The 26,859-nt window shown below is 41.0% G+C and overlaps 1 protein-coding gene across 2 annotated transcripts; it reads left to right on the plus strand.

Moving 5' to 3' along the window:
* The first annotated feature begins 12,632 nt into the window (after positions 1 to 12,632).
* Positions 12,633 to 15,571, plus strand: LOC108618473 (uncharacterized). Of its 2 annotated transcripts, none has more exons than XM_089474475.1 (2): positions 12,633 to 12,784; positions 14,444 to 15,571. In XM_089474475.1, exons 1-2 carry the CDS (start codon positions 12,780 to 12,782, stop codon positions 15,432 to 15,434), a joined length of 996 nt encoding a protein of 331 aa, XP_089330601.1. In that variant the 5' UTR covers positions 12,633 to 12,779; the 3' UTR covers positions 15,435 to 15,571. The 2 variants fall into 2 exon arrangements, with proteins under 2 accessions (XP_089330601.1, XP_017869986.1); XM_018014497.2 differs by lacking the exon at positions 12,633 to 12,784 and adding an exon at positions 14,115 to 14,334.
* The last annotated feature ends 11,288 nt before the right edge of the window (positions 15,572 to 26,859 follow it).

Here is a 26,859-nt window from a genome sequence, read left to right on the forward strand (position 1 = left end):
GACTGGTTTTTCAATAGACCAAAATACACTAACTACGAATTTATTTGAGTTTCATGTTTATCTGCGGGGGGCTTTGTTGACATGCGCTACGCGCGAAACGAGTGCGTCCATGGGCACAGCGAGCCTACAAAAAATTGAGCAATTCGCTGGAAAAACAGAGATATATTGATACAATTATGCGAGACAACCAGGCAAGCTTAACAAAGATATTAAAAAATTGGCTCATCTTGATCGAGAATCCTGACTCTGGATCATGCTTGAATAAACTTTTGATTTAATTTGCCACTTTTCGTATGCTCGGAAATATGCTTAATTTCTACGAAGAATTGAAGGAATATTTGTGCGAAGCTTTTGTTGTTTTTAAAAGGGGAATATGTTTGAAAGCTCTGATGAGTTTTGGTAAAACAACTAGTTACCCAAATTTAGACTTTGTTTGTAAAGTTAAGTAATCAAGCAATCTGCTTTGAGAGTATTTAAGATTTAAAATAGTTTTAAAGCAGATTGACTGCTTAAAGAGCTTGAAAGCTTTGCTGTACAGATAAAGAGATTTGAGAGTGTTAGGCACTGAAAATGCTTTTCTTGATTTAGATCTTGCATTAATGAGCTTTAAACAAGGATTGGTTACGAATGAATTGAACAAACTAAAAATAACAAATTGATAAGATTTTTATCGCAATCTTTTTCCATGTCCAAGTCTTGAATGCTTTGAAGCACATTGATAGATTACTTAGCTTTATTTTACATATTTACATATGTAACTTTGAGACTTCCTTGAAATTCATCAAATTATCAAAAATGAGCTCAGAAAAGCCTTGAGCAAACTTCGGTACAAAACTATTCATCAAAATCTGAATTCGAAGGAGCTTTCAAGAATATTGTTGCTTTCTTTCCAATTGCTTAAGTCAGCTCGGAAGCTTACTTACTATGAATCCCACATTACTGAAAGCTCATTAAAGCTTTTTGCTAGATTCTGAGCTCAACTTTGTAGCAAAAAGCTTCACAGTTAATCATGCTTAGGCCTGTCGCCTATGCCGCACTTGACTATGGCTCGCTCTTACAATTTACACTTTAATGAATTCTTTACACATACGCAAAACTATGAGCGGCGTATGCTCCCTCTCTGCCAATATATATTTGAATACTTCCGTGAGTGTATGTGTCAGCTTATTTGTGTTTGTAATTCACGCTCCGAGTGCGTCAGCATTAACTCGTTTTGGCCCAATACATGCCAACAGCTTGGTGACCGAGCCGACTCTGCAGATGCTTTATTAGCTGAGCTGAAAGCTTACATGTGAAGCTAAAGAACTGATATGCCCTGATCGAGTGCCGATTGCAGGGCAGCGACATGTCATGCACTATAATTGATGCATTATGATTATTTTTGGAATGTTCTCATTTGTTAATAAACCGTTTGGCAGCCAGGCTCGGCTGCCCACACACAGCCGCACTAATTGTTTATCAATTACATTTGCTAATTGCTTAATGCACCTGCAAAGTGATGCGGCATTAATGTAAATTGCAACATTTTTAACATTTGGCAGACAGAGCAAACTTTCTCTGCCACCCCCTTCCCTATCAGTGCGTGTACAAGTAATTGAATAAAAAGCGAAAAAAAACGAGAAAATAACAACAAATAATTAAAAAGTGCACGTGTAGAAAGGAAAAAAAAAAAAAAAAAAAAAACAGTACAAAATCCCGGTGCTATCCTGATCCTCGCTGTGCGACTGGGGTGGGGACTGATGGGGACTCAGACCGGTCGTAGCCCCGCTGCAAGCGCAACAATTTTAATGAAACAGAGAGAATATGTTAATTGCGTGTGAAACCGCTGCAACGAGTTGCCACTCGCTGCGTCTCTCTTTTATTTATTATTACAATTTTCCACTCCTTTTTGCCCGCTTTTCCCGTTTTTTAGTTTTCTCGTTTTTTCCACCTTTGCAACATTTTTCTTTTCATTTTCAGCTTGCAGCAGTTAAGCAGCAAAAAGTATGCAACATATGTAACATAGTGCGGGCGGGCTTCCAGGCGGCCAGCCAGCCAGCCAGCCAGCCAGGGCTGCCATATCGGAGTGCTTGCCATATCCAGAGCCGCATTTAGAGAAAAACAGCTTTCAGCGTCGAGCATAATGTAAAATGCAAATTTTCACGAGCATATATTTCAATTATGCTAATTGGATAAATGAATTGTATGGATCTGCTTCAACGGCAAGAAGCTGCGCATCTCGTAAAATCATGAGTTTCGAAACTTTCGGCACAGATGGCCGGGCAGCTATCGGAAGCCAAAAACATGTTGCTTCAAATTTCAATTGGGTCACTTCATATTTTGAAAACAATTTTGTTTACTACATCATATAGTTTACCCTTGGGAATTTACTGCTAAATTGAGCGTGTGCGGATAAGCATGGAAGCTGCAGTGAATGCCTTAATACAATATTAGGACTGTAATCGGTAGACAATATACAGCGTTGCTCAACTGTATGCAGTGATGTAATGACAATGACAATGACATTGACAGTGACAATGACAATGACAATGACAATGACAATGACAATGACAATGACAATGACAATGACAATGACAATGACAATGACAATGACAATGACAATGACAATGACAATGACAATGACAATGACAATGACAATGACAATGACAATGACAATGACAATGACAATGACAATGACAATGACAATGACAATGACAATGACAATGACAATGACAATGACAATGACAATGACAATGACAATGACAATGACAATGACAATGACAATGACAATGACAATGACAATGACAATGACAATGACAATGACAATGACAATGACAATGACAATGACAATGACAATGACAATGACAATGACAATGACAATGACAATGACAATGACAAAATATATAGCTGAAAAATATATAAAATAAAAATATAAAATATAAAAAAAAAAAACATAAATAAAATAAACAAGTAAGAAAGCTCCAGTCGAGACTGCTCGACTAGGAGATACCCTGAACCCTCCAAGCTGATATTCTAATCATTCTGCACTTCTTTTATGCACACATACATACACATGCATCCACACGCACGCATAAGCCTGCGCTCTGCTAACTGCGCAGTAAGCAGCGACTGCGCTTGGGCTGCGCTGCAGTGTGGGCAATATCATGAGAATTTATTTGTTAAATAATTTCTTTTGTAGACATACGATCTTAATGAAACTTTTAGAGCGTAGTCATATGGTGAATATGTGTGTATATTCCAAAGCCCAAGTCTCTAGTATTTGAAATACGCTTTTTACAAAAGTGATGGTGAGGGGGTGAATTTAAGGGTGGGGGGTAAATTTTAACAAAAACCGAAATTGTATAAATTGCATATAAGCATACATTAAAAATTTGGAGACTCTAGCAATAAGGGTGTAGAAGATATAATTTTATAACTGCTTTTCGATAAGGTTTTTTATCGATAAAAAAGATTGGGATGGGTTATCGATTTTTAATGATAAACTTGATATGCGCGCTGTAATTACGGACATTTTAAAAAAAAATTGAAGTCTCTAGCTCTTATATCTTCTGAAATCGACGCGTTCATACATACGGACGGACGGACGGACGGACGGACGGACGGACGGACGGACGGACGGACAGACAGACGGACAGGGCCAAATCGACTCAGCTCGTCGCCCTGATCAAGAATATATATACTTTGTGGGGTCTGCCACGCCTCCTTCTGCCTGTTACATACTTTTAACAAAACCATTATACCCTGATTTCCCATTTTCAATGGGTTCAGGGTATAAAAATAAACAAAATAAAATCAGCATTGACACAAAAAATCACTAAAGTAGCTGAACGCAATTTCATTGCAGTCATGCTTAAAGCTAAGATAAACAAGTAAAAAAGCTCTAGTCGAGACTGCTCGACTACGAGATCCCCTGAACCCTTGGAGCAATAGATATTTCAATAATTTTTCGCGTCTTTCAGCTTACATAAGAAACACGACACGAACTGCGAACTGCGAACTGCGAACTGCGACACACATACACTCACACATGCATACACACACAAACGCACACACAGGCACACATACACACACACGCATACAGACACACATACACACACACATACACACACACACACACACACACACACACACACACACACACACACACACACAAACACATACACACACAAGCACCCACGCATAAACACGCATGGGCTGCAGTGTGCGCTTACTATGAGAACTTAATTGTTTAATAACTTTTTTTATGGACGTACGATCTTCATGAAACTTTCAGATTATGATTATAACATGGATATGCATGTAATTGCCAAAGCACAAGTCTCTAGTATTTGAAATACGCTTTTTACAAAAGTGAGGGTGAGGGGGTGAATTTAAGGGTGCGGGGTAAATTTTAACAAAAATCGAAATTGCATAAATTGCATGTAAGCATACACTAAAAGTTTGGAGACTCTAGCAATAAAGGTGTAGAAGATATAATTTTATAACTGGGTTTCGATAAGGTTTTTATCGATAAAAAAAGATCGGGATGAGTTATCGATTTTTAATGATAAACTTGATATGCGCGCTGTAATTACGGACATTTTAAAAAAAATTTGAAGTCTCTAGCTCTTATATCTTCTGAAATCGACGCGTTCATACATACGGACAGACGGACAGACGGACAGACGGACAGACGGACGGACGGACAGACGGACAGACGGACAGACAGACGGACAGGGCCAAATCAACTCAGCTCGTCGCCCTGATCAAGAATATATATACTTTGTGGAGTCTGCCACGCCTCCTTCTGCCTGTTACATACATTTCAACAAAACCATTATACCCTGATTTCCCATTGAAAATGGGTTCAGGGTATAAAAAGTCCAGTTACTCAAAAGGAAGTTTTTGTTTCATATTTATTTTGCATATTTTGTTAAACAAAGGCTTCACACCTTTATTGGCAACTTAATCTAATAGAATTATATTTCGTTCCCATTTACGAGGAACCCATCTGGCAGCCCTATATCTTTTGACATGACGGGCACAATACAAATTATTATTATTTAAAAAAATAATAATAATAATAAATATAGTAAAAAATAAATAAAATTGCGTTTTTCTTTGAATCCAAAAAAAATAAAAATAAAAAAAAAATAAAAATAATAATAATAATAATAATAATAATAATAATAATAATAATAATAATAAATAAAATAAAAAAATAAACACTGGAAATATAATATAATATATAATATAAGTACAATGTGACAGCCCAAACAATTAATTATAGTTGGAATTAGTTTCATATATACTTGGCTATTGCAAATGAATAGCTAAAAAAGATAATATAAATAAATAAAATCAAAGTATATAAAAAAAAAAATAATTTACTACATCATATAGTTTACCCTTGGGAATTTACTGCTAAATTGAGCGTGTGCGGATAAGCATGGAAGCTGCAGTGAATGCCTTAATACAATATTAGGACTGTAATCGGTAGACAATATACAGCGTTGCTCAACTGTATGCAGTGATGTAATGACAATGACAATGACATTGACATTGACAGTGACAATGACAATGACAATGACAATGACAATGACAATGACAATGACAATGACAATGACAATGACAATGACAATGACAATGACAATGACAATGACAATGACAATGACAATGACAATGACAATGACAATGACAATGACAATGACAATGACAATGACAATGACAATGACAATGACAATGACAATGACAATGACAATGACAATGACAATGACAATGACAATGACAATGACAATGACAATGACAATGACAATGACAATGACAATGACAATGACAATGAGCATGACCATGACCATGACAATAATATAACATTTTTTGAAATATAGATATAATAATCATTTATAGCTAATATACTAATTTGCATAACTAAGCCCACTGTTCCCATTGTCACAGATATCTTGATTTGACAATTGTTTTAATCTAATCACTTGACATACATATATAATGTTTATTATTCAGGATAGTACGTGCTGGCACATACCTCAATAATTAAGCCATTAGAATTCAAATGATTTCAGAAAACAAGCGCAATTCGGAGAAAACCTGAAAAGCAGTTGCAAGCGAGCTGAGCTCAGCAGAAATGCGCCTCAATTGATATAACTTATGTATATAGATATACACAGACATATATACTTAGATATTGTATATATTTTGTAATTTAGAATGAATCGATTTGTATATATAATTGGCAAAGGTTACAACATTTGCATGCGCATATTTAAATGCCGTATTACAATGCGCTGGGCCTGCCATGGCGGATGCTCCTGTGCGGGGAAGGGGAACTATGTTAAGCGAAATGCATAGCATTTCCATGGAGGCAGGCCGCTGCTTGTTGCTTAATCCAAATTATCATCATAAGAGCTGCACTAATGAGCACAACTCAACATAAACAGAGCGCTGCTGACTGACGTCTGTTGTCCGTCGAGCGTCGACCGTCGAGCGTCGAGCGTCGACGTGCTGCCTGATGGCCAAGACAAAGTTGCCCGCCAGCCAGATGGCAAGTTTTTCAAATGTCATCAAGCGCTGGCAGCGACAAGTGCAGCTCGGGCTCCATCAGTCTAATTGCAAGTGCAGCCGCAAAGTTACGTACATTTCGCGCGCTTGCCGGAGCGGAGCTGGCGCTGGCATCGCCGCGTACGCTACCGTCGTCCGGGGCACTCGACTGCAGCCAAAGGCTGCGTGCCGCTGAATGTCCTGGTTTTATTAGGACATGTTCTAAATCATACGACAGCGCCTCGGGTCGCCTGTGCTAAAAGCGGCCAGAGCCGAGCCAATGCGGCATGAGCGCAGGCGCAGGCGCAGACAGCGGCAGAGGCAGCGGCAGTGGCAGCGACAGAGGCAGCGGCAGAGCCGCCTACCATTGTTATGGCCAGCTAACAGTGACTTAACAGTGGCTCAACAGTAACTGGGAACAGTTCTGTGCTGGCCATGTGAATGGGAATTGAACTTAATTGGTGGGCGGGTGGTTGAGTGAGTGGGCGAGCGTGTGTGTGTGTGTCTTCTTCTTCTTCTTTTAGTTATTTTTATTTTCGTTTCTGTGTTTGTGTGTGTGCGTGTGTGTGATTTTGTTTTGTTTTTGGTTTATTTAGAGCTCGTGTTGCTCCGTCTCGGGCTTTTTATGCCACATGTCCGGATTTAGCTTGTGCTGCTGTTTTTGTACTTGCAGCATTTTCGCTTGCTTTGATGCGTGTGGCATGTTTAACGGCACTTGATGATACCACATAAGCAGCAACAGCAGCAGCTGCAATAACAATTCCACTGTGATTTGTGCGTCGTCTTCGACGTCAGGTGGAACACCCAAAAGCAGGCAATGCATTTCAATTGCTCGACGCCCGTTGCACTTCATTAAACCCGACATCGACGGCAGGCAGTGCATTTTCTGTGCACTGCCTGCCAGTCTGAGTGTTGAAGTGCGCCACGTGACCCACACACACCAACACACACACACACACACACTCACTCACACACATACGCTGAGAGCGACTCTAGAAAGAGCTGAAATCGTAGCCATTGCCTGCACTCGGGACACATCACGTAGCCGTCACGTGTGCACAAAAATACAGTAAAAAAATACAAAATATATAGTTGAAAAATATATAAAATAAAATATAAAATATAAAAAAAAAAAACATAAATAAAATAAGAAATAAACAAAATAAAATCAGCATTGACACAAAAAATCACTAAAGTAGCTGAAAGCAATTTCATTGCAGTCATGTTTAAAGCTAAGATCCAAAAGTCCAGTTACTCAAAAGGAAGTTTTTGTTTTCATATTTATTTTGCATATTTTGTTAAACAAAGGCTTCACACCTTTATTGGCAACTTAATCTAATAGAATTATATTTCGTTCCCATTTACGAGGAACCCATCTGGCAGCCCTATATCTTTTGACATGACGGGCACAATACAAATTATTATTATTTAAAAAAAATAATAATAATAATAAATATAGTAAAAAATAAATAAAATTGCTTTTTTCTTTAAATAAAAAAAAAAATAATAATAATAATAATAAATAAAATAAAAAAAAATAAACACTGGGAATATAATGTAATATATAATATAAGTACAATGTGACAGCCCAAACAATGAATTATAGTTGGAATTAGTTTCATCTATACTTGGCTATTGCAAATGAATAGCTAAAAAAGATAATATAAATAAAAATAATAAGAGTATATGAAAATAAAATCAAATAGTATAATAAATAATACAAATAAATAAATAAAATAAAATGTATGCCTCAAATATAATTTAAGACTTCAGACTTTAGATTATAAGAAAAGCAGATGCCCTCTATGTCTGCATATTCAGAGTCGCTCGATTTTCCATTCTGTTGCTTACGCTGCGTAATTTATTCGTACTCTTTGCTATATCCCGAGTCACATTTCCCAGCTCACTTGCAGTCTGGCTTGATCCTGATATATTTGCTTATTCCATCAATAAATTATTTGATTACTTATTTACAAATAATTTGAGTGCTGTGTCAGTATGAATCGCTAGACCCCTCAGCTACTCACAGGCCTCTCAGCTCCAGTGCAAACTTGAATGCCCTAAGAGGCAGAAAGGTTAGCGAGCTGATAATCTGAGCTGCTTCCAGTGTCCATTGTAATGTCAGTTGCGTCAACTTAGTCGAAATAGAGATACAAAAAAAAAAAAAAAAAGCAGATGATGCAAAATTTACTCAGCTCTAAGTGAGAGGGAGAGAGAGATAAAGAGATTGAGAACTTGACAGCTTGTGCTTTGGCAATTTTCACTTATTTGCAGCATACTTGTAGGCATTTGCCAAAACTCTGGCCGAGTTGGTTTGGTGGGGCTGCTGCTATTTCACGGCTGACGCCCAGCCACAGCCGCAGCCGCAGTCACAGCTACAGCTACAGCTACAGCTACAGCCGCAGCCCCAGCCACAGAGGGGGGCGGGCGCATGGCCACATCATCTGACTTGCTTTGAGTTTAGTTTGAAAAGTAATCGAATGTTATAATTTCCATTAAACTGATTTCCCACGACAAATGCAAGGCAAACAAGCCGAGTCAGTCCAAGCCCAACAGGCGTTGCAATCTTGATGAGTGTGGGCGGTGCTGCTGTTGGCCACTGGCTGGCTGGGCGTGCGGCCAACATCCAGTCCGATCGGGTGTGGTTGGCGAATGCCCGTGTCACACTAATGCACTTCATGTCAGCTCAAAGGAATCGAATCGCCAGTCGGGCAGCCAGTTAATGGCTACATGCATAAAAAGCTGAACGGATAGCAGCCTGGCCTCTCCACGAAGATGGACCTGGCCGGGGACCCGCCTTGACGTGCCGCGCCCCATCGCCATCGCCGCCCCCATCGCGCCACGAGTCGCCGTCGACTCGATTTGACTCCACTCGGTGCGCTTCAGCTGCATCTCGCAAATGAAATATAAATTAAATTAAATTCCAAAAGAGCAAGACGCTTGGCCACCACATGCATAAATCAACAGCTCAAAGTGCAGGCCAAATGTCAACCGTTGCATCGATTGCCAATTGCAACTTGCAACGCAACGCACATGCCGCATGCCGCATGCCGCATGCCACACAACACAAAGCTCTGCTCGCTATGCACACTTTCTGTCGACCAGATGAACTAGTTCCACAGATCGTTATCGATAGTTGTTGTTGCTATTCTTGCGTTTATCGATTAAAGTCAATTTGTTGGTTTTAATTTCACTTCGAACTGAATTCCATAAATGAAATGATTAGGGAAAAAGTCGCACTATACATAGAGGGAGATGCTTATTGGCTGACCTATATCAAGCACAGGATTGTTAAAGCTCCACCAAGGCGTTACAACTCTCAGCTCACAGCTCGAGTACATCAAAAGCCGAAACGACATGATCTGGAAGAACTTTGGCCTACACAGCATCTAGAGAATTTTGAGATCAAGCTTTGTATATCTATATCTATATCTATCTATCTATCTATTTATATGTTTACATGAATAATTCATATTACTTGAAATTCGCAGAAAGCTCTTCTAAGTACATCGAGCACATCCAAGGCCCAGACGAAATGATCTGGAAAAACTTCGGCCTACACAGCGTCTGGAGGATTTTGTGATCAAGATCTATATATGTATATGTTTATTAATTGATTTTACTTGGAACTAGCAGCAAGATCTTTCAACTGTTGCCATCACTCAACTCACAGCTCACAGCTCGAGTACATTCAGAGCCGAGACGAAATGACCTGGAAGAATTTTGGCTTACGCTTGAGATAACGCTTTGTACATCTATCTATATGTTTACATGCAGAATTCTCTATTAATTGATATTACTTTAAACTTGCAGCAAGCTCTTCAAAATGCTTCCATCTCTCAGCACACAGTTCGAGTACATCCAAAGCCGAAATGAAGTGACCTGGAAGAGCTTCGGCCTATATCCGAGTTTAGGTTTCAGATCGTCTCGCGGATCTTGAGATAACGTTTTGTATATCTATTTCTATCTATCTATTTATATGTTTACATGTAGAAGTCTCTATTTATTGATTTTACTTGAAACTTGCAGCAAGCTCTTCCAAATGCTTCAATCTGTCAGCCCACAGCTCGAGAAAAAATTACCTGGAACAACTTTGGCCTGCACAGCGTCTGGCGGATCTTGTGATCAAGCTTTGTTTATGTATATCTATATATCTATCTATATACATATGTTCACACATATGTTGAAACTTACAGCAGCTCAAAAGATGTCGCACGTTGAGGCCTTTGCTCATTCCGCATTGCTGTGGCGCCAAGGTCTCCAACTTGCTGTGGCGCAAGCTTCAGGTGTCTTCATCGCTTCTGGATAGGCCTGAGAATTGGCAGACAGTAACGGCGCCGCGGCTCGGCTGTTTACGCGCTAGCCTATATCTAATTCGTACCATGCACTGCATAAACAAATATCAAATTAATAAAATGCTCGTCTCAATTCATTTCCGAGCAATGTTTATGCTTATGTGTGTACCCAAGGCCACTTCCATAGAGAACTGGGCCGGCAGGGCGATCGTTTTTCCAGCAGATATGGGAGTAAGCGCTCTCTATGCGACGCAATTAGCTGGAAAATTCTTGTGTGCTTATCGAGATCTTATGCAAATAGCTCGACAGCAATAGTAACTGCAACAGCAGCAATAGTAACTGCAACAACAACAACAAGTAAAACAATAACAATACTCGGACGGGCAGCAACAAACACAACTGGTAATAATTTGCACATTTCCGTTACAAATAAAAACCTATTCACTTTGCTAATATGGCCGCAGCGATTCATCCGGTGTTGGCTGCGTTTCGGGTGCAGGTGCTTCAAAACTTTCCGCACGCAATGCAATAATTTGCCCAAAGGCCAAGGGTCGTTGAATACCCTAGCCCCAGGGCTCATGGCGTTGATTCTATTGTTGCGTTTGTCACTTGAATTCCGAATGGGTATAAATAATTGCAATGAGAGAGATAAAGAGTGAAAGAAAGAGAGACATACAGAGTGAGAACTGGTTGAGATTGAAAGTGACTTTTGAGAGATAAGGAGAGACTGTGAGATAGATAGAGCGGAGTAATAAAGAGGGAGAAAAAAGTGCAGAATAGATCAATGAGAAAATAACAGAGAAAGAGAAAGTGTGAGAAAGAGAGGATATCTGGAGTGAGAAAGAGAGAATGTGAGACATATAGGGAAAAGTAATAAACGAGCTTTGGAAGAACATGAGAGAAAAGAGAACCATATACATAGAGTGAGGAACGAGAAAATGACAGAGAAAAGGACTGAGAAAGAGAGAGAGATAGATATAGATAGATAGATATATATATGAACAGACACATAGAAATAGAGTGAGACCTAGAGACATATACATATTTTATAGAGAGAATGATAGAAGGAAAGAGAGAGGACGACAGAGAATGAATAACAAAGAGAGAGGTAAAAGCGAGAGAAAATATAGTAATTGAGAGAAGGGGATAACAATGGGAGAGATAAAGAGAAAACAAGAGAGAAAGATAACGGAATAGAAGTACTGAGCGAAGAAGTGAAAGTAAAAGTAGCTAGAGACATATAGAGAGAGCGACAGAGAGGGAAAAATTATAGAGAAATAAGAGGAGAGATGGAGATAAATAAATAGAGTCTTACTGAGATACATATATATATATATATATATATATATATATATATATGAAGAAGATAGATAAGTAGGGACTAATAACAGGGGACTGATAAACAGGGAGAGAGAGCGAACGAGCGCATATCTCTAATGTGTGGAACAAGTTCACAAAATTTGCTTACAAATTTCCAATTCGAATTGAATAACTTTTATATCTGACCGAGAAAAGCCAATTTGTTATATCCCGATCTTCTCTGATTCTCTTTCTCTTTTTTCTGTTCTCTGTTTACATCTGTTTTCCAGTCCAGTCGCGACTTTAACATTCTTTACTGCTGTTAAGTGGTCCGAAGATAGTGTTATATAACGAGAGTAGATCATCGAATGTTGCCCCATCGGCTCGCCAAATTTGTCCACCTCGAATTTCTTGCATTGCTTTGGTAACGCTTCCCACAGCTTTGCACAGCAGCATCGATAATTGGCATTGACAGTGTTGCATAACGCCAAGAAGATTCTTTATTGAAAAGCCGCCACTCTCGCTGCGTCTTTTAGTAATGACAGTGCTCTGCGCAGCGTCGCGTGCTCTCAAATTGTTACCGAATCTGCATTCATCGAGTGAAAAATAATAATTAATTGATTGATTGAAAATTGCTTTGGATTATCTGCAATGATGTGAGTATAAGTGTATTTGCGCTGCGACTTGGCCAGCGTGGCTAGCCCAAGCTCGCTATCTATGGCATTTGTTTAAATGTCAGTTAGTCAGTTTGCCAGGCAGTCAGTCAGGTTAGTCAGGTCAGTCTGTCCGTCCGTCCGACCGTCCGACTGTCCGTCAGGCTGGTCGCATTTGCAAGTCGTTAAATGCTTTTGTTGCTTCACATTGTCGTGGCGCACACTTGCAGCTGCAACAGTTTTGCTGCCGCCGCTCCTGCTGCCCCTCCAGCTGCCGCTGCTGCTGCTCGACTCCTGCTGCTGTTGCTGTTGTTGCAGTTCGTTTCGTGTCGCTGGCATTGTCAATGCTTCGACTTCCTTCCGCTTTGGCTAACAAATTTGCGTCGTGCATGCAGGCCAGGCAAACATAATCATCATTATTGCTGCAATCAGCATATTTGGCAGGCTCAATGCGGCCCGCCTCCTGCTGCCTTACATTGTTCATCCTGCGGGACACAAGAAAGAAAATAACACGGAAATATTGTAAATTTTATGCCGTTCGCTACTTCAGCGGCAGCAGCGACAGCAGCAGCAGCAGCAGGAGGAGCAGGAGCAGCAACTACTACTACTAACCATAGTTGTGGTTATGCTTAATATCCGTCATTAAAATTGTTGTTTGTGCCGCAACGTGCACTCTCGCTCGCTCCCCCTCCGTCTCCCCCGCCCTCTCCCTCACCCTGTGCAGCCATAGAGGTCAGTTGGAGCCCTGCCTTGCTCTGCAGGTCTCCTGCTCTGGCCTCTGCCTGCCCCCAGGTGCGTGGGCGCCTGCACCGCGTGCCTGTGCCGCTTAGGCGCATCCTGCCACCAACTTCAACTTTCAACTTTAACCCTAGCACACACACACACACACACACACATGCACATGGGCATTATGCAAATATTGTGTGTGGCTCGTGTGTGTTTCTATGGCATTGCACGATAAGAATCCATTGCGCAAAAATTAATTAGTCAATTTGCATGAAATTTATGTACAAAGCGCGAACAAACGAAACGAATTTTGATGTATTCCGCACACATGAAGGAGACACGCGCTGGCTGCCCAGCGCCAGGACTCCTGCCCAAGGGCCACTCGAGTCAGGTGAACGCGAAGGCCTCTCCCTTTCCCTCTATCTCTCTCTCTCTTGAATGAAATAAATATGATATTGGATCTGGCACACAGAGTCAGATTTATATACACTTATAGAGACTGAGTGTGTGTGTGTGAGCGCGCAGTTTGATCGCTCTATAAACAAAAATAGCTGTAACGAGCCTCAGCTGCTTCTATATAAGATCCCAAGCAATTATCGCTCTCGATAATAGTAAGCTCGGAGTCAACTGTCATCGTCGTTGAAGCAGGCACAGCATAGCATAGCCCTATAGGAGCTCAGAATCAGAAAGCATTCAAACACCAAACAAATCACACCAAAAAAATATAAAAAAAATAAAATTTCCAAAAACCGAAAAAAAAAATATATATATAGAAAAAATTTATAAATTCCGAAAAGAAATAACAAACGCTGAAAATAAATCGCAAAGTGAGTGCAAAAACGGCTATAGAATTGTGTATAGAAAAACGCGTAACCCGTTCAGATAGACTAACCGCTTCCTCTCTCTCTCTCTCTCGCTCTCGCTCTCGCTCTACAGGATGGCTATGCATTGGGATGTGAAGTGCGATGGCTGCGACAAGACCCACTTGGTGCACTACAGATACAAGTGTCTGCGCTGCCCCAACTACGATCTGTGCGCTGCGTGCTACGAGAACAAGGTGGAGACGGGACAGCATAGCAACGAGCATCCGTTCCAGTGCCTGCTGGATCGGGCTGCGCGCGAACTGTTCTTTGCCGGCGAGGAGATACCGGAGCTGTGCGCGGACAGCTTCACTTGCCCGTTCTGCGGCAAGATGGGCCACTCCGTCAAGGAGCTGGTGAAGCACATGCAGGCCAAGCATCGCGGCGACAGCACGCCCGTCATCTGTCCGCTGTGCGTGGCGGTGCCAGCGGCGGACACCGTGCGCATGACCAACCTGGTGAACCATGTCTCGCTGATGCATGGCACCGGCATTTTGCGCATCGGCGGCGGCGCCGGCAGCAGCTCGATGCGCACCACCGGCTTCGAGCTGCCGCCCATTAGCGCCTTGTCGGGCCTGGGCCAGGGCCAGGGGCCGGAGAATGAGCTAACCAGTGGCTTGCGCGTTCGCAGCCCACCGCCGGATCCGGCACGCATGGGCGGCTTTCAGTGGCCAGTTGGCAGCCTGGGCATGAGCAGCAGCGCTTCGCAGGAGGAGGACTTCTATCCGGAATCCTGGCTGCCCGAGCTGAGCAGCCTCAGCGGCAGCATGCACACCATGCGCGACACCGATCTTGATCTGAGCAGCCTGGTCGAACATTCGCAGTTGCGCCGCGGCACGCCGCTCGCACTGCTGCAGCAGCAGCAGCAGGAGCAGCTGCAGCAACAGCAGCAGCTGCTGCAGCAACAACAGCAACAACAGCAACAACAGCAGCTGCAGCAGCAACAGCAAAACCAAGGCCAACGGCGCACCCAAAATCCCCCAGTGCCACCGCTCGCCATGGAGGAGGACTTCAGCGACATCGATGCCGAAGACACTGCCGGCAACGACCCAACCTCATCCATTTAGGCGAGGACACTTCATTCAGCATCCAAATTCACGTTTCCATAATTGTTCGCTCATCGCGCAGACATTTCATATATGTTTTTCTAACTCACCCATTCAATAGAGGGTCTACTTAACCAAATAAATGTTTTGCATCTAAAGCTTCTAGTTCTTCGACTGATATGTTCTTGCAGTATATTTCTACTGCCTCTAAAGTTATCTATGATTGACTTGCTCTTTCACAACTACAACCAAAGTTGACTAGCTCTTCTACAATGAGTTATACCCATACTCAAAATATCATCTGGCGATCCGGTACCTAAGTTTCTGCAAAGCTATAAATATCATTTACATTTCGATATCATCTTGAATTCAATTCACATTTTATAGTTCAATTTAAAGCAATGTAAAACACTCTTTTTATCCACTGATAATAATGTAAACTCTAAGTATAATGATTCTGTATGCAACGAACGGCAGCAGGCGTGGCCTAGCCCTTAAATTTGTATGTATTCCTGATCAGCATATTGAGCTGCATCGATGTAACCATTTCCGTCCCTGCTTCGGTCTGTCTATACATGCATCAACGTCTTTCCATCGCTGTCCGTCCATTTGTCCATCTGCGCTCTTGAGCTTTGATCTCGTAGCACCCAAATGCTAGTCTTGCGATTTGAGTTGGAGATTACAGATCGGCTATGCAGGAACGTCACTTGTAATGCATATAAGGAACTTGCATATTTCGTATTTTGGAGGCAACCGATAATATATACAATATATGTATGTATAATAATTATATATGTATCTGTTTGTACAGATTGAAGAACTGCAAAATGTCAAAGATATTCCAGCTCAATTTTATAATATATGTATGTATGTTACTGCATGTATGTATGTACATAGTAATTTGAAGTACAAATATACTGGTCCACTAAGAAGTTAAGGCTTTGAGTAAATTGCGCTGCAGAGCCATAGACAATAAGCATAAAATATAAATAAAATAAATATGTAAACAGTAAAGCTGCAGAAACATCGATAGTCGTTTTCTTTATTTTCTTCAATCGATGTTTCACACTATCGATGTGTGTGCCATGTGTATCGATAGTTGCGATTATCAGCTCTAATGCTTATAAGAAAAATATTTTGCTGTTTTCATTTTAAGCTTTGACATTTTATAAAAAAGATAATACAAAATAGAAATAGAAATTTAAGTTTCTTTATTAGACTTTTAGATTAAAAATATTGAATAAAAAACAAGTAAATACAGTAGAATATATATTTATTATAAAAAAAATGTATGTAAATATATAAATTTTATATAGAAATTTTGTTAAAATAAAAAAAAAAAAACAAAAAAAAAATTCATAAAAAAATAATAATAATAATAAATAAATTTAATTTAATTTAAAAAAAAAACATGCAATTATATAGTAAAAAATATACAAAACCACAATAAAATATAAATATAAAATAATATTTATTACATATTTCTTTATTATTATATATTTCTTTAAAAATGACCAAAATACATATATCTATTTTGCAGTTAGTATTAAAGTACTGAAAAACATACTAAAAGCTAAATAACGTCCTTTGGGCACATACAAATTTAGTTTAAAAACTAAAGCTTTGCTTGAATTGAGTTTTTCATCATTAGTCACTTCCAAATGTCAGTAATTTGTATATATTTATCATATAAATAAGTGATTGAAATATGCTGTGAGCCACTGTTTATAGACAGCTCCAATTGCAGAGTTTCATAAACTTTCCACAGTCAACTTCTGTGAAGTTGAGTGGATTCGAACATGAGAACTCGAAGCTGACTCAAGGCACGTTCATTCTCTTCTCTCTTTTCACTAATTGCTTGCATGGAATATGGAATTCCTTCAGATCGTCAACTAAGCGCAAAACACTTTCGATAGATCAATAGACCTCTTCAAGATATTTCTATAGATTTCTGATGAGTTTTTCAATATTGGGGAGCTGTGAGTCTATAAACGTAGCTCGGTATAATTGAAATGTTGAGAGCTAATTAGAAAATTGAATGCCGGCTGAGTTGCAGCTGCGCAGCTGTTGGCCTGCTCCCACTCACTCAGTCTCTGGGGCTTGCCTTATCTCGGCAGCTACTTCCTTAGAGCAGGTGTGCTGCCTAAAGCGTAAGCTGCGCTGCCTTGTCTCCGGGCACGTCAGGAGCGAAGTGTTACAGTCGAATGTCTGCGTTGCTGTAATCGGCTTAGAGGTGAAACCTTTTGTCATTATAAAAGGATTTCAAGCTTGACAACATTTCCATTTGTTGCGATTTGGTCCTCTTCACTCTAGTGGGGCTGGCGAAAAGCGAAGCCTAGTTGAATGGAGGGCAGCAGCAGCAGCTGGGTAAGGCAGGTAAGGGAGGGCAATGGAGGTCCTGTGTGTTGCTTAGTTAACTTTTGGCTGGCTGCGTCCGTCACCGGGTCTTTGATTTTGTTCAAAGAAATTAAGATTCAAAAACCGATACCGTTCATGTTACCAGTCCCAATTATAAGCCGGCCCAGCCTCGGCCCATGTTTTGCTATGCTGGGCTGTGCGTTCAGGTAAACGAGCTGTCTCTGTGTCTGTGGCAAAAAGCATTTCAGATAAATTGCCAATCGAACTAGATAAAATGAGCTGTGTAAATAGTGGAAAGGCGCAGATAGGCCACTTTGAGAACGGCCCCAAGTGCTGCCCGCTTGGCGGAAACTATGCCGAAGCGAAACTGAGCCGCATCAAATCAAGTCAAATCGAATCACAACAAAACAAAGCAGAGCAAAACAATGCTAAACAAAACAAAACAAACCACACCAAACCAAACAAAACCACCTGCTCCTCCAGCTCCACTAGGCTTTGATCTGTGCGCTGCGTGACTGCCTGATGGGTCGGATTCTGGCGACCAGGACATGGACTGGGATCCGAATGAGAATGTGGTTGACCAGGGAAACGCAGCTGCCTGCAGGTCGTTATGTCTAATGAGTATTACGGAGACAGGCGGACGGACAAGTACGCCGAGGCAGCAGCCGGGGCGGCGTGACTTAAAGGGTTGCCACTAGCGCTGAGCGCGTGAGTCTCAGTTCGTTGACACTCACGGAAGTGCGTGAGTCTGAGTCTGAGTGAGTGCTCGACTCTATCAGGAGAGACAGACTGACATGGGTAGAACATATAGAATTGATCGAGCATAGCTGTAGTGACACGAAGCCCAGTTCGTGTCGTGTCACGACGAAAGATCGTCGAGTGGAGCGAGCTGAGCTGAGAGTTTGATTGGGGCACGAATTGACTTGTCCATCAGAATTAATTGACAATGTGTTAGGCTCGTGCCGGGGCTCGTGTCACGCGCTCAGCTTGGGCCCACGCTTTGCTATGCCACGCATTGATATGACAATAAAATTGAACGACTTTGGTTTTGGATTTTGCGACTTTGCTTTTATCGCCCTCCACTCGGCAGCCGGCGGTTGCTTTCGGCTGGATCCCCACCTCTCTCCACTCCTCTCCACCCCTCCCCAGCCAACCCCAGCACATGAAGAACGCTTGCACAATTTTTAATCATGGCTGGGTATTCTCGACATGGCCCCAGCTCCTATCGGCTGCCCGTCGTGGACATTGTTTGTGCCAGCGACACATAAACATGCATGGCCAGACTGTGCTGGCTGTGACTGGGCTGGATTACGGGCGGGGGCGGTGCGCAGGGGGGAACAGGAGCGGGCCTAGGACCGGTTTATTGTTGCCGTTTGTATGGCTTTTAGTCCTTTATCTTGTTTCTAACTCATTGGATCGCAAAAACGGTCTCGTGTTCACCTTAATTGGGGTAAACATAAGTTCTGATTGCCCGCCGGGCTAGGCCAGGCCAGGCCGCTTTTCTATACAGCTCCAGCTCTAGCTCTCCCTTGGCTTCGGATTTGGCTCTGGCTTTGGCTTTGGCTTTGGCTTTGGCTCTAGCACGCATACCAAAGAGTTGCCAGCGACATTTTGCAGCTTCTTTTCGCTTTTCTTGTTGCCTTCGCTCTCGTTTTCTTTATTCACTATCTTTTTATTTTGATTCCCTCGTGCTGTTGTTGTTCGTCTAATTGAAGTTGTTCCTTGTCCTCGGCTGCTATCAAGAAATGCGCTGGCCAAAAAGAGCAGAAGACGTTCTAGCGCAATCTCAATCGCTGGCTAGCTAAAAGCTAAAAGCCAAAAGCTAAAAGCTGAAAATCGAGGACAACAACGCTCCCAACATATCCAATTAGATGGCAGCCAAAAAGGGGTAGAGCGCACCAGAGGGGTAGAGGGGCAGCAGCAGGAGCAGGAGCAGGGGTCGGGCTCCCGGGGCAAACGGATGTGGCGGCCCAAATGCCATTGTTGCCGGCGCTGCCATTGCCGGCGCTCAGATCACAAAAGCGAGATAAAAATTGTTGAACGTGTAATTTTTATTTATTGCATACAATTTTTAGAACAAATGACAGACAAAAGGTTGCGCCGTCAAGGCACTCGCAGTCGCTGTCGCAGTCGCTGCTGACGTCGCAGCTGACGTCGAGTCTGGGGAGTCGAAAGGGATTGTAAAGCGGAAATTTCATTGCCTACATTTGAGCGCGCGCTTAGTAATGTATGCATTTGCCATTCAATGTGTCTGTGTGTGTGTGTGTGTGTGTGTCTGCGAGTGTCTGTATGAAAATTAAATTTTCTACTTCAAAAGCTGAGCGACGAAACGGACGGAAACAGCAGCCACAGACCGCAGCCAGAGCCTCCTGCTTCAAAAAACCGAATTGAAAAAGCGTTTAGGACACGGCCTTTCTCACTCTCTCTCTGCTTGTGTGTGTGTCTCTGTGTGTGTGTGTGTGAGTGAGGGCAACTAAATGATGGGGAAACTATAAAAATTTACATAACAATAATAAAGGCAAAGGCAAAAACGGCGCAAAGTCAAAGAAACGAAAGACATTTATTCATTTCTGTTCTGAAATTAGCATAAAGTAAACCTCGCACTCACACGCACACACACACACGCACACACACAGGCATTTACATAGTCGCATAAGGGACAACAATGGCTATGCGTGGGACTGGATGAGTTGGCGGTGGGTGGAAGGGGTGGGCTAAAGGTAAGGTATGGGCGCTGGTTACGCACAATCAAAGCCTTAACTTCAGAGTCTGTGCCGGAGTCTGTTCCGTCGTTTGATAAGCGTGAAAAACGTGCAAATTTTAATAAAAGCAAATGAGCCGCAAAATCATACAAAGCAACAGCAACAGCAACAACAAAAGCAACAACAACAATAGCAACAATATTGACAACAATAGCAGCGACTGTCGGGAGACAAGCAAATCAGAGAAAATATATGCTACAATTTCTGTCTGCTAATGTCTCAACTTTGTCACGATGATTGTACGCCCACACACACACACACGCATATATATATATACCCTGGCAGGCGCTGTAATGTATGCTATGTTTTACATTTTAAGATCGTTGCGACAAATAGAGTGAGCGCTTGAAAAAGGTACGACTGTATGATTGAAGTCAAAATAATAAGGATAACGACAGTTGTCAATTGCTGTGTCCAACAGATGAGCGGAGAGTGGGAGAGGTAGGGAGGGGGAGAGAGAGAGAGAGGGAGAAAGGATGTAGGATAGTGAAAACAGTATATAGGAGAGAGAAGATAGGAGATAAGAAATAGGAGATAGGATATTGAATATAGTATACATGATATAGAGTATATTATATCTTATATCTCATATCTCATACTTATGTCTCATATCTTATATCTTATATCTTAAATCTTATATCTTATATCTTAAATCTTATATCTTATATCTTATATCTTATATCTTATATCTTATATCTTATATCTTATATCTTATATCTTATATCTTATATCTTATATCTCATACCTCATACCTATGTCTCATATCTTATATCTTAAATCTCATTATATCTTATATCTCATATCCTATATCTTATATCTTATATCTCATATCTTATATCTTATATCTTATATCTTATATCTTATATCTTATATCTTATATCTTATATCTTATATCTTATATCTTATATCTTATATCTTATATCTTATATCTCATATCTATATCTCATATCTTATTTCTTATATTTTACATCCCATATCTCATATCTAATATCTATATCTTATATCTCATATCTTAAACCTTATATCTTATATATTTTATCTCATATCTTATACCTTATATCTTAAACCTTATATCTTATATCTTAAACCTTATCTTTTATCTCATATCTTATATCTCGTATATACATGACGTCTCTCTGCTGATCTATGGAATATGTTCCTCCATCAACTTCCGGTTCATGCATCCAATTTGTATGGCCTGCTTCCGCATCGAGTCCCACCTGCTCCATCCTTTCGGACGCTCCATAAATTTCATGGCCGTTGTTAGGTGGCCCTTAAAGAGCTCTCCCGGCAGCTGTCGCGCTTAGTGTCCTGTCCTGAAATATGTTGCATGTGCTTTTTGCTGTTATTGTTGGTCTTTTAGCCGCCTGCTGTCGCTCGGCACGATGTCAAGGGCACGAGCTAACCCGAAATAAGGCGAGGCCAGCGCCGCAACCCGGGGCAAGTTTTGGTGGACACACACGCACCTTTTTTCCTGTTTTTTATTTTTTGGTTTATGTTTTTATTTTTTATTTATTTTATTTTCTCTTTTTTTTTTTTTTTTTTTTTTTGCTTTCTCTGTGTGTGTTTTAACCCGCACATGGATCTGAAATTCGGGGCCGCAGTCTTTTTTGTGTGCTTTGCGGCAAGTTGTTAAATAGCACTGACACTTGCCAGCTCTCTCTCGCTTCTGCCCCACCCATTGGTAAATATTTATATGCTATATCTCTTCCACTCCCGCTCTCACTCTCTCCCCTCTGTCCTACTCCCTCGCTCACTTCATTTCCACACGGGTTTTTTTTTTTCTGCAGCTGTCCTTCAGCTCATAATCCTTTTTTATTGCAAATGACCACGCTAACTCGATGGTCCACACCGGTTGAGGTGGTGCGCGTGGTTGGTGGTGCTGGCTGGCTGGTTGGCAGCGCCAGGCGGGTCTCGTCAGCTCATAAGGCTCATCAACAAGTTCATTTTACGGTCAATTCATTAAAAAAGTTTTTCACTTTTTTGACCATTTTTATTACAATATTTAGTTTGTCACATCATGTGTGTGTGTGTGTGTGTGTGTGTGTGGGTGTGTGGGTGGTTGGGCGGTTGGCTCGGGTGCGTGGGTGTGACCCTCATTTGCTGACATTTAGTGGCAGTTTTCAACAACAATGTCAACGTCCATGCGTCATGCTAAACATATATATGTATGTATGTATATACTTTTTGCCTTTGTTTATTTATTTAATTTTCGCCTGTTTTTCCCTTTCTTCCACATATACATATATATATGTGTGTGTGTGTGTGTGTGTTTTTTTTTCTGTTGAGGTTTTTGTGCTGCGTTGGCTTTAATTTTATGATTATTGTTCTTTTCCATTTTGCTGCCTGGAATCATTTGTGTTTGTTTTTCTTACTTATTTTCCATTTTTTTTTCTGCTTTTGTTTTTATTATTTTTATTATTATTTCTATTTTTCTTTTTATACCCTGAACCCATTGAAAATGGGAAATCAGGGTATAATGGTTTTGTGAAAAAGTATGTAACGGGCAGAAGGAGGCGTGGCAGACCCCACAAAGTATATATATTCTTGATCAGCGTGACGAGCTGAGTCGATATAGCCCTGTCCGTCTGTCCGTCCGTCCGTCCGTCCGTCCGTCCGTCCGTCCGTCCGTCCGTCCGTCCGTCCGTCCGTCCGTCCGTATGAGTGCGTCGATCTCAGAAGTTATAAGAGCTAGAGAGCTGAAATTTGGCATGCATACTCGTGTGTACCATACGCAGTACGAGTTTGCTTTATTTTTTCGATAAATCGTCCGATAACTTTTTTATCGAGAATAATCGAAAAATTGATTTTGTTTTTTTAGCCTAATTTGAACATTTTTAGACCTCGAGTCTTCAAATTTGTGTTGTATATAAAGTTAATCGATACAAAGATTTTGTAATTTACAGATTTTGGATACCACGCCCCCTTCTCCCCCAATTTGTAAAAAACGCATTTCAAGTACTAGAGACTTGTGCTTTGGAATGTACATACATATTCATCATATGATTACACTCTGAAAGTTTCATGAAGATCGTATGTCTACAAAAGAAATTATTCGACAAATAAATTCTCATAATATTGCCCACACTGCAGCGCAGCCCAAGCGCAGTCGCTGCTTACTGCGCAGTTAGCAGAGCGCAGGCTTATGCGTGCGTGTGAATGCATGTGTATGTATGTGTTCATAAAAGAAGTGCAAAATGATAAGAATATCAGCTTAGAGGGTTCAGGGTATCTCCTAGTCGAGCAGTCTCGACTGGAGCTTTCTTACTTGTTTACTTTTGTTTTCTTCCATTTTTTTTTTTTTTTTTTTTTTTTTTTGTATGTTTGGTCCGACGCTTTTGTTCATTTCTTAAGTGGCGCTTTATAATGTTGACAGTTTTATTGGAGCGCAAAATGTTGGACATTTGGGCCCACTACGCTGGCCGAGTCGGGCATGCCCGCTGGCCATTACAATCGGCATTGGCATTGACAGTTTAATGGCCGCGTCTGTTAGTTGGCCAAGTTATTATTATGCTGAGCGGGCTCACTCCAAGCTCTTCATCAGCATGCGATTTGATATGGCTAATATGTAGTGGATTTATGACCCAATTGGCATGAGGGCACTAAGCAACTGCTCGCAATTAAATGCTTGGAAATATTCATTATCATTCACTACTTATTCTCAAAAATAATGAGATTTTTGAGAGATCTTTCTGTCTATAGAAGTAGAGGGGCATAAGCCTTGAGCCCATTTAATATGTGAATTCAGAATATAGCATTGATTAAGTATATCAGCAGTTGTGGCAGACTCCTTATTTAAAATTGCTATGCAGCGACTCTTCCCAGAGTCTTATGCGATAAGACTTGCTTGTCTAGGCATTAACTGAGGTGTAGAATTTGGTTGATATTGATATGAGTTGATATGAAGTGTAGTGGATTTCCTAAGGATAGATAGGCTCATCCTCCTGAGTCCCTTACATTGATTGCTGTAGCAGAGTCTTTTCAGGCTGAACTTAGATCATATATATATATTTCTATTATATTTGACGTCTTCTCAGTCTTCCTATAAAGGAATCGGGCAGCTTCAGGAGCGGGAATATAATGCTTGAGTGCAAAGTAAATCTAGCTCTTCAAGCTGCTGCTGTCGCTCCGATTGTCCGTCCGTCAGTTCCTCTTTTATCTAACATCTAACAAATATTAATATGATCTCAATCATACATATATGACCTATTCATTGTCCCCTCCCATCGAGTGGGTCGCAGCTATAATTAAACATATTTTTTTGCCATTTCCGAGGCATAAATATTTAAAGGTATTTAATTTCCTTTTACTTTATAATTTTACTAAACTCTTTAAAGAATTGCTTCAGCTCAATTTGGATTAAAATTTAGCTTAATATTTAATGAAATAATCAAGAGAGAAATTTTGCTTGTTATCTCTGCTTACATGTTCACCTTGATACTAATTGTTGCCTGCACAAAGATCAAAGAACCAATTAGGTAAAATTACTGAATATAAATAATATACAAATTTCAATTTGCCAACACACACACGCACACATGGCAGCAGCTCCCAAAAAGTCTAGCTGAAAAATTCTATCTAAATCAATAAATGTTGCGGCATTGTTAAGCCAATGAATGCCACAAGGTTTAAGGAAAACTTGCAACAGCCACATGCGCAAATTATACGTTTTCATTGGATTTGGGCCGTTGGCAGTGTAGAGATACATACATACATAAATGCCTGGACAGCAGCGCCACAGCAATGGCAGCGCCTCCCGAGTGCAGGCAAACTTTAACAAGCGACTAATGTGCAGCCCGGGGTAGGGCAGGGCGCTGGGGTTCAGTGGGGGGAGGGTGCCAGTCATATCATATGTATAGCAAAACTTGCAGCAGTTGCTCCCGCTGCTGCCGCTGCTTGTGCGTGCCAGCATTTTTGGCCCGTAATAACTTTTTGGCATACTTACATCACCGCAACGCTGTAAAATGCTGTTGAATATTTTTCTATTATTGAGGCAGCAATGCCAACGCCAGCCAACCAGCCAACCAGCCAACCACCCATGCAACATCTTTGGTGCGCAGCACCACAATCAAATTGGATTTGCAGCAGTTGGCAGTTCGCACACATTTGCCATTTAAATACCCTGTACGAACTGATGGAGGGATGGGCTGCATAGGTCTAAAGAGCTCAAATGTGGTTGCTTGTGTGTTGTTTACAGGGTATCTTAGAGTCGTAACTCTCCTGTTGCTAATGAAGTGCCTGAAGACAATTGCTTACAGGGTATATCTAGCTTCTTTTGACTTGATATCTAGTTGCTTATAGGGTATCTTAGGAAGGTATCTAAGCAAGTTTTGACTTCTTAGTTTTTGTAATTTTATAGAGAATACCTAACGGTCGGAGATCTATAACTCATTATAAATCTATTACAGGGTATTTCATTGTCGTGTAGCAACTTTACACAATATGTTTTGACTTTTTAGTTAGTTACTTACAGGGTATATCATGGTCGTAGACTAGATTTACACGTCTTAGCGCATTGTCAGTCGTTTACAGGGTATTTCATTGTCGTGTAGCAACTTTACACAATATGTTTTGATATGTTAGTTAGATACTTACAGTGTATATCATAGTCGTAGACTAGATTTACACGTATGAGCGCATCGTCAGTCGATTACAGGGTATCTCATAGTCGTAAAGCTGTTTTACAGAGTATGTTTTGACATATTAGTTAGTTGTTTATAGGGTATATGATAGTCGTAGACTAGATTTACACGCTCTAGCGCATTGTCAGTCGTTTACAGGGTATCTAAGAGTCGCACAGCACCACAAAACTAAATGCGTTTAACTTGTTAACTGCCTACAGGCTATAGCTAATTCGCAGTTATTTATAGGGTATCTTAAAGTCGTATATCAGAGCTGGCAGTTTCCAGCAGAGTTGTTTACAGGGTATACGAGAGGTGTCCCTTATAATGCAGCTTGGTGCAAGCCTTTTTCTTAACAATTCTATTACATATAGAGTATAGCTCAGAGTCTATTGATCACAGGGTATCTAAGAGTCGTTGCCACGTTGCGCTTGCCACTCGCCGCTTTTGCTTGTTAATTTCTGCTCGCAGTCAGTCGATGTCGACGATTCCCGGATGTTTAGTGCAACTCGCAGGCGGTCGAAAGCAGCTCAGTTATGGCCGGGTTAACTCACCCGCCTCAGTGGGCCAACTCGGTGCGTGGCTGCCTTTTGAGCCATAACTTTTAGTTGCCGCTGTCGTATATTATTATGATTTTGTGGTTGTTGCTGCGCAAATTTGTTGCATTGGAGCAGCGGGCGTCGAGGGGGTGCTAGACCGAAGGTA

This window comes from Drosophila arizonae, chromosome X (genome assembly GCF_054131065.1).
Source record: "Drosophila arizonae isolate 15081-1271.41 chromosome X, UAZ_ARI_1.0, whole genome shotgun sequence".
NCBI lineage: Eukaryota > Metazoa > Arthropoda > Insecta > Diptera > Drosophilidae > Drosophila > Drosophila arizonae.